At 41.9% G+C, this 9,710-nt stretch overlaps 1 protein-coding gene across 4 annotated transcripts in view; it reads left to right on the top strand.

Annotated features, from left to right (window-relative positions):
* Window positions 1–1,306: 1,306 nt before the first annotated feature.
* Window positions 1,307–9,710, top strand: part of LOC111969178 (AN1-type zinc finger protein 3) — a 47,969-nt gene continuing 39,565 nt past the window's right edge. For 2 of the 4 annotated variants that reach the window (XM_023995118.3, XM_023995117.3), the window contains exon 1: window positions 1,313–1,742. In XM_023995118.3, coding sequence (XP_023850886.1) covers window positions 1,681–1,742 — 62 coding nt within the window. In that variant the 5' untranslated portion in view covers window positions 1,313–1,680. Of the gene's footprint in view, window positions 1,743–9,710 lie in introns of all 4 variants that reach the window. The other 2 variants (XR_002877961.3, XM_023995119.3) reach the window with 2 other exon arrangements.

Genomic DNA, 9,710 nt, shown 5'->3' with positions numbered 1-9,710 from the left:
CAGCCCTGGCTGCTAAAATTTTGTGCATGTTTGGGACAACCTACCTTTGTGAACAAATTTTCTCAGTGATGAATATCAATAAAACAAAAATGCGTTCAAGGCTCAAAACAAGCACTTAAATGAGATTCTGAAAGTGACAGCTAGTCAGGACATGACACCTGGTGTTGATGCACTTGTACAGGCCAAAAGATGCCAAGTTTCAGGAACAAATACAAGTCCAGACTAGACTAACACCTTTAAATGCTGCCTTAGATACTGTTTGCATTGAAAGAATACAGTCTGTGAAGATGAATCCTTACTGTGGTGATTTAAAAAAATGTGCACTTTAATGTTAGTCAGCAGCTTCAAAACAAAAGTTGTGTGATGGAATTCTACTGTTCATACAACTCCATAAATTTTCAGTATGTATTGTATGTGTATGTATGTTTCATGTATGAAGTTTACAGATTTACAGCAGGCGAACACTTTCTTCATTACACATTTAAAATCACTCTCCTTAGTTTGTAAGGTGTACGCAGGGATTACATTTAGATTTTATATGCGTATGTGTAAGTGGTTTAAAAATTCCTTTCTTTAAAAGTCTCATTTAATCTTAAAGTGCATTACTATATTTTTCAGTACCAATTAAAGTTTTGTGCCTTTGTACAATCAGTGGGATCAGTTGCAATGCATATTTGTGAATGATAAAAGTAAATTGCACATTTGTCTAAGGAAATATGAGGTGTTTCATGAAATGTTTTGTAAAAGGATAGTTCATTAATTTCAATATTTTCCTAATGTTCTTGTGCTTCTTTACACCAAAACAAAGGAAAGACATGATATTTTGGTTATTTATAGCAGAGTATGGTATAATTTTAATGGTCCGGCCCCACTTGACATCTCCCTAGGCGTATGTGGCCCACGATGCGAAATGAGTTTGACACCCCTGCTCTAGACGGACTACATGCCCTCTATCAAATCAAAACTGAAATTTTCCTCAAAACAAAGGTTGTAAAAGTATGCTAGACATTTATAGAATAAATCAGACCTAGTTTGATGTTTCTGTGACAATCACTGAATTAGTTATTGATTTATACCGCTTTAAATGACATTTTATAGATTTTATGTATTTCCATCAAGTCAAAACTGGAATTTCTACTCAAAACAAAGGTTGTAAAAGTATGCTAGACATTTATAGAATACATCATATCTAGTTCGATGATTCTGTGACAAACGGTGAATTAGTTATTGATTTTTACATGTTTAAATGGCTTTTGACGAATGTCTGTTGAATGTCCGAATGTGTGAATATAAAACCAACACTTTACCTCGGTATTTAGACGCGCGTGCATATCACAAAGGTTTCGATATTCACCGGCAATCTTTGCCGCATTGGTTCCGCCTTCACTCCAGCTGATCGGCCTTGATTACCTGGTGTGGTCCGTCGGACTTTCCGCGACCGTTAATTATAAATTATCAATTAAAAACTGTATGGTTGACAGCGGCAGCTAGTTTCAGGAAAGCACTCCATGTTCGTTGACATTTTCATCCGGATATTTTTTATTTTATTTTTTACTGTGGATGTTATTTCTTTAGTTCGTGTCTTGGAATCGCTCTACAGTACCATAACTAGGCCGCAACCCAATCCCCGGTGTCACCTACGTGCATTTAACGTTAACTAGCCATCGACTGGAGACAACCATGGGGGACACAGGCAGTGAACGAAGCAAGCCGCCACCACGCTGTTCGTGTGGATTTTGGGGGTAAGAGTTAACTAGCTAGTTATGAATAATACATATAGCTATGTAGTTAGCTCTAGCTTGGTACAGCTAATGAAATGTACAATAGCCCCCGGTCTTTCATAGCTTGAAGCCTGTCGTGTGTCGCTAGCTAACGTTAGCTAGGTACAGAGGACCAGAAGCAGAATGTGGGGGGTGTTGTTTCAACTAGCTAAAGTTATCAAATTTAGCAGCTAGTTAGATGTTAACTAGTTAGCTGGCTAATTTCATGGAAATTGTCTTTTTTTTTCTCCAATATTGTCTGCCGTACATTAGTAACTACTAACTCCATGTAATGCTATTAAGCTATCTAACCCGACTGGTTAGTTAATGTTAGAATCAGCTTGACAGCTAATGTTAAAGCTAACCGGAGCGATCTAACAAACGTATCAATATCTGCTTTTGGTGCTGCTGCTGTGACGCTGGTTTGACAGCTAAGCCAATGTGTAACTACTTACAAGCCAAATTCAAGCCAAACTATAGCTACTTTTCGAGAGAATGTCAGCGGTATGTTGCAAGCTTGTATAATGTTAAGTTAGCTAGTAGACCTAATTATATATGTATGGGTCATATTTCCCGAGGTCACACCAAATATTCACAATACACCTCGATAGGGGGACTGCTGTATATGCTACCTAGCTAACTGTTAGTGTTCTACTACAGAATTCTCATGAGGGCTATTGTTTTATTAACCTTGAGAGTTCAGTCTTTATCCAAAATGTCGACCAGAGTAGACCTATAGTTAGTATAAGACAATGTTTTTATGAACTCGTATGTATAACTGTTGGTGACCATTGTATCTACCTAATTTTCTAAYGCTTTTGAAACAGAAGCCAAACTGGAAAACCTATGGATGCAACTTCCTCCACACCACTAGAAATCCCTGCATTAACATCTTTTTGTTAGCCTATACATCCTGACAAAATGCACCATATTAATGGCCCGCTAAGGTGCCTGGACCTTGTAGGCTAAACTACAGAGAAAGGACCCATAACTGATCCGAAAGGTTGCCTAATCAGGCATGCTAGAAAATTAAGCATTCAAAACGCCAGGCCTTTGAGCGGTTATTGAAATGACAATGGCTATTCACTGCAGTTTACAGCCTAGGCCTTAGGCTATAGTTTTGTACCCACTTGAAAACAATAAGATTATTCATTACATTGTGCTGTGGCCTAGATAGGATACATGTGTTGTCCCTTAAAAACGGAATCAATAGGGTAGCTTTTCGAGCTTGATCACTGCTAGACACTCTTTCGAGACAGGTATAAGGCCCTCTCCCATCTTCCTTTTGGTAAAAATGACCACACCTCCATTTTGCTTCTCCCTACTACTACCAGACTCGAGGGAAGTTCCGGTGGTCAGTTCTGTACAGCATTGGTCCGACCAATCAGAATCCATGCTCAAAGAATGTTTTGATCACGTGAACTGGAATATGTTCCGGGTAGCCTCTGTGGATAACATCAATGAATACGCCCACTCAGTCACTGGATTCATCAAACAATGCATAGATGTGATTCTGATAGTCTTTCAAAACTTAACTGAGTCAAAAATTAAGGCTTGATGGCATCCTGTAGGGAAACTGAAGGAGAAAGATGCTGCTTATTAACATGCTAAAGTGACTGGGGAAAATGTTATGGTTAAATAGTACAAATGCGACCTATGCAGATCGCTCAAGATGGCGAAATACATATATAGGGAGAAAGTGGATTAGCAATTCTGCAGGTCAGACACAAGGCATATTTGGCTGGGGCTCCTAACGATCACAGATTACAAAAAGAAAGCCAGCCACGTCGCTGACACCAATGCAGCCCTATCGGAGGAGCTGAACACCTTTTCTCACGCTTCAAGCACAATGACGACTTTGAGCGGTCGAGGAGAGACCTTGAGGACAACGAGGGCTATGTGCTTATGGTCTCCACGGAGGACATGTGTAAGTCATTCAAATATGTTAACYCTTTGAAGGCTGCGGCCCAGAAGGCATCCTGCCCTGGGACTGAACTTCTCTCTATGCAACTGGGTCCTGGACTTCCTGACGAGCTGCCCCCAGGTGGTGAATTTAGACATTACCACTGATTCTCAACACAGGGGCACCTCAAGGGTGCATCCTCATTCCTCTCCTGTACTTCCATGACTGTGTTGCCTCACACAGTTCCAAGTTTGCTGATGACACGACTGTAGTAGGCCAGATAACCAACAACGATGAGACGGCCTACAGGGAGGAGGTAGGCACTCTGACGACGTACACATCTCTGAGGAGCTGAAATGGTCAAACCACCATTGTGAAGGCACGACAGCTACTCTTCAACCACAGGATGTGAGGGCCCTCGCAGTGTTCTACAGGAGCACCATCGAGAGCATACTGTCGGCTTACATCACGTCCTGGTACGGCAACTACACCGCCTCTGACCGCAATGCGCTACAGAGGGTGGTGCGCTCAGCCAAACGCACCATTGGGTGCACACTGCCTGCCCCCCAGGACACCTACAACACCAGGTGTTGCAGGAAGGCCAAAAATATTATCAGGGACCCCAGTCACTTGAGCCATGGCCTGTTTTCCCCTTTTCCATCAGCTGGACGCAGGCAGTATAGAAGCATCATGGCAAGTTGTCAGACTGGCCAATAGCTTCTACCCCCAGACCATCAGGCTGCTGAATAGCCACCACTAGTCAGATTAACTGCTCCCCCTATGGACATTGTACATGTGACTATTAAACTTTCATCTCAATTTTTTTTTTGCCTTTCTCTTCCAGCTGTTCTCGTGCGCAATAGGCTATACACAAGCCTCTCGGCAATAGGCCATTCCTCTACTCGTGATATCCCAGGAAAAGCTATAGGCTGCAAAAGCTATAGGACATTTTATAGGCTTAATAGCCTATTAGGCCAAATTAACTGTCGGGAAAGTTGAGTGGTGTTTTGTGAACACTTTTGTCCAGTTATGATAAAATTGTTGCACTGATGCATTGCAAATAGTTGCACAGGACAGTCCGAGTGAGATGAGCATGGTGAAAAAGAAGACCCAAAGGAATTGACAACAATTAGAAAAATGGAAATCACTTGCAAACCACTTGAACAATGAGGCACATGCTGTAACAGATGGGCAGGCTAAATGACATTTTATTGAATTGCTACTTTTTAATGCGATTTACTATGTAATTGTTCATTAGGCCTACATGTACATTGAAGTAGACATTTTTTTGCAGTTTTCACTATGGAAAAACCCTTAAATCACTGAATGTTGTTACGGTCTTATTAATAGACTGTGCAGTAGGTTACTTTGTTACGTTCTAAATGGTCTCTCGCTGGGTGTTGCTGAATATCTTGTTCAGATTTTACATTTTATTTAAACGGGGTCACATTGAGATTCCAATTATTTTACTAGAGCCATGTATACATGACAATAAAAACATAATAAAACATACACGTGTATAAAACAATATAATTCAGCACACAAAAACACATTAAATAAAAGCAATCACATTCAACTACATAGAGGTCCTTAAGCAATAATTTTAACTGCCTGAGTGGCACCAGCACATGTAACTGCAGTGAACTCTGCATATTGTTCCACAAATTGGGGGCAAAAATTCTAAATGCAGATTTTCCCAAATCTGTGGAGACTGAAGGGATCTCTAGTGTGTTTGTGAAAAGGGATTAACATTATGCTAGCCTACTCGTTAGGYTACTGTTTGTAAATGCTCAGGACCGATATTGACATGAGCTTGCCAACCACGAGGCCTTTGTTCAGCTAAATTTAGCCTAGTCTGGAACATCAGTCATTTTTATTGGTGAAGTGGGTTGTACAGGCTAGGCCGACTCCAAAACGTGCTCCGTAAAAAAAAAAAGTATTGATACATTCCTTTCTCTTTTGCTCTGTGTGACAGCTATTGCAGTGTCAGAACAATAATTATTTTATATTTTAAGCAGTTTGACATCTGTTGTGCGGCACAAGGAACAGCTATCATTTTTGCCTTATGAAGGGAAAGAAACCCTTGTATTTTGAGTTGAGAACCTGTGTCAGCAAGGCTTGCAGACTTTGTTTGTCGCGTAGACTGTCATTGATTTCAAAAGCAGATGGCTCAGAATTCYCCAACACAAGCATGTGAAGCGAAGGGATATTGGGTAAATCCATACATGTTTGCACATGGAAAAAGTAGTCAGTGACTTTGCAAACTGTTTATTCTGTTTTACACACAATTCACACACAATTRCCAAAAAGGAAGACAAAGCTATAGAGATCAAGTTAAAGGCACAGTGCAGTTAAACATGTTTTTCCTTTTAATTTTTTTTTTTATGTCCACACGGAGGTCGAAATAACACAAATTGTGAATTTTATAATAATGCCCTTGTGGAAGAGCTGTTTGACGAAACAAACAAACAAAAGAAATGGGAATTTCAGCCCGGCATATCATCACCCAGCCGTCTGATTTGTAATAGTTAATCTTTCATTTGCATATCTCCTCCTGCTGCTGGTCTTGCCCTATCAAACTGGTACTCCTCATATTGACATTCACAGGAGAGGTGTCTAGTTATCCACGGCCAAAAGCAAGAGATTGTGCAGTAGCTGGCTGCAAAGCAGCAATTGTTTCTTTGCACTTTGTGCAAACAATGACTGTTTGTTATGGCATATGCACACTTCAAGGTAGGAAGCTAGCTACACTTACACTAGCCAGTGGATTTGCAGCTTTCTTCCCCCTCCAAGGTTCTGTCCCATACATCTTGCATCCGACAGGTGGCAGCCAGCAGCTACCTTTTCAAGAAGTAAGTCTAAATAGTTATTCTTCTAGCTAGATATAATTTATTAAAAGTTAAGCAGGGCATGACTTAACTTTTTTTTGCCACTTGTCCTTTGGACAAGTAGGGAAATATATATATTTTTTACTTGTCCAAAAGTAAAAAATGGCTTGACACCATTTTTACAGCATTGTGTAACACAAGGAACCATTTTACAAAATAATTTGCATTACTATCTTTTAATGTAGTTAGGCTTGAATATGTAGCCTACATTTTTGTCTGTCTTGAAATAAAGCACTGCCCCTTTAACCTAATGAGTCCCACCATATCAACCGGTGTGTTTTGGACTTCTAAAAGTGTGTTAGAGCTACAGACTCCTGCGTTATACCATTGGATTAGTTTATTTCTTCTGCATCTGTAGATACCAAACATTCATTCGTCAGTGATTAACGGGGGCTGAGGTACAGCGATGTTCGAGACAAGGGGCCTGTTTTTTTCTCCAAAAACGTCTGTAGAGTCAATGATTTGAGCTATAAACCATTAAAAGCCACCTATGAACAGCCACGATTATTATGCACATGTAACTTGTTTTGCTCTGACACTCACAAGCTACACGAGTTGTTAGAAGGTAAGGGGTTCTTCTACATGGAAGATCATTGGAAATCCCAGGACATAGTGTCTACAATACTTTTTCAATTTCACATAGTTGCCGTCAACTCAACACAGCTGTCACTGAATAATTTAATATTAATTTCCTAGTGAGAACCATTTCTGTACTTACAGCAACTCCAAGATGGCGCAGCAGTAAGATGTTTTTGTCCCATGTAAATATTCAGTCTTTTTTTTTTTTTTTGTATACATTTCATTGTTTCTATCTTTTTTTCCATTTTTGAATTAAATATACTCTCCTGCAACCCGCCTCACCCAATGTGGTATGGATCAGCTTTTTTTTGGGGACCTTATAACTGGATCCTACATCAGCAGCTAGCCATCAGTAGCTAGCTAGCCTAATTATCTACTAGCTATTTAGTTATTGTTAGCCACTGCTAGCGGTCTTTACCTTTAGCTCGGACACCAGCCGCTTTAGCCCCAATAGCCCGGATAATACCTGCCAGTCGGCACAGCGTGATATCAGCCCTGATCAAATCGGACTGCTTTTTCAACATCACTTGATTCCTGCCGCAAGCTCTGGACCATTACACCGGATCTTCGCTGCTAGCTGCTACCGAGTGGCTATTGTGGCTAATGCCCTTGTCCAGAAGCATGCACCAGTTAGCCTCGAGCTAGGCCCATCTCCCGGCTAGCAAACGAAGTACACCAACTACAATACCTCTCTTGCCAAATGGCCTGGAACCTTTGTCGACACGGAGCCCCGCTGATCCATCACGACTGGTCTGCTGACGTAATTCGGCCGGTGTGCTCTCAACCGACCTATGCGTCGTGAATGTTGGAAATGATCCATCTGCTTGCCCCGGCCTGCTAGCTTCCTGAACGCCATGTCTCCTGCTCGCCTAGCGTAGTAATCAACTACCGAACGGCTCCCTGTCATCTATTGCTGCTCATTGGACTCTATGATCACTCAGCTACACAGCTGATGTCTGCTGGACTGTATATTAACACGGTACTTCATTATGTTTATCTGTCGGCCCCAGGCTCAACTCAGGCCCTGTGTGTAGCTAACTGACCCCCTCTGCCCATTCATCGCTATTTACCCGTTGTCTTAGCTGTTGTCTTAGCTGTTTACCCGTTGTTTTCTTAGCTCTCCCAATCAACACTAGTGATTGCTTTATCAAATCAAAATCAAATACATTTTATATAGCCCTTCGTACATCAGCTAATATCTCGAAGTGCTGTACAGAAACCCAGCCTAAAACCCCAAACAGCAAGCAATGCCGGTGTAGAAGCACGGTGGCTAGGAAAACTCTCCTAGAAAGGCCAAAACCTAGGAAGAAACATGAGAGGAACCAGGCTATGAGGGGTGGCCAGTCCTCTTCTGGCTGTGCGGGTGGAGATTATAACAGAACATGGCCAAGATGTTCATAAATTACCAGCATGGTCAAATAATAATCAGGAGTAAATGTCAGTTGGCTTTTCATAGCCGATCATTAAGGTATTCTACGCTCCTGCGGTCTCTAGAGAGTTAAACTCTTTATGCCTCATGTCAATATGCTTTGTATACTGTTGTTTAGGGCTCTCTCATTGTTTTATTTTACTGTGGAGCCCCTTGTCCTGCTCACATGCCTCAGATAGCCCCCATGTCCCACCCCCACACATGCGGAGACCGCACCTAGCTTAACTGGCGCCTCCAGAGACGCAACCTCTCTCATAGTCACTCAATGCCTAGGTTTACCCCCACTGTACTCACACCCTACCATACCCTTGTCTGTACAATATGCCCTGAATCTATCCACCACGCCCAGAAATCTGCTCCTTTTTTTCCCTCTGTTCCCAACGCACTAGACGACCAGTTCTTATAGCCTTTAGCCGTACCCTCATTCTACTCCTCCTCTGTTCCTCTGGTGATGTAGAGGTTACCCAGGCCCTGCAGCCACCACATTACTCCCATTCCCAGGCGCTCTCAATTTGTTGACTTCTGCAACCGTAAATGCCTTAGGTTCATGCATGTTAACATCAGAAGCCTCCTCCCTTTGCTTTATTCACTGCTTTAGCACACACCGCAAACCCTGATGTCCTGACCGTGTCTGAATCCTGGTTTAGGAAGCCACCAAAAATTCTAAAATTTCCATCCACATTACAACATTTTCCGTCAAGACAGAACTGCTAAATGGGGGAATTGCAATCTACTGTGGAGAAAGCCTGCAGAGTTCTGTCATACTATCCAGGTCTATGCCCAAACAGTTTGAGCTTCTACTTTTAAAGATCCTTCTCTCCAGAAATAAGTCCCTCACTTGTGCTGCTTGTTATAGACCCCTCAGCTCCCAGCTGTGCCCTGGACACCATTTGTGAATTGATTGTCCCCCCCCCCCCCCCCCATTTATCGTTAGATTTCGTTCTACTAGGTGACCTAAATTGGAATATGCTTAACACCCCGGCCGTCCTACAATCTAAGCTAGATGCCCTCAAACTCACACAAATTATCAAAGAACCTACCAGGTACAACCCCCAAATCTATGAGGGTGTCCATGTTCACGGATATCTTCTTGACCAACTTGTCCTCCAAATACACCTCTGCTGTCTTCAACCAGGAGCTCAGCGATCACT

The sequence above is a fragment of the Salvelinus sp. IW2-2015 genome, linkage group LG10, assembly GCF_002910315.2.
Source record: "Salvelinus sp. IW2-2015 linkage group LG10, ASM291031v2, whole genome shotgun sequence".
NCBI lineage: Eukaryota > Metazoa > Chordata > Actinopteri > Salmoniformes > Salmonidae > Salvelinus > Salvelinus sp. IW2-2015.
This window is presented reverse-complemented; position numbering and strand designations above follow the sequence as displayed.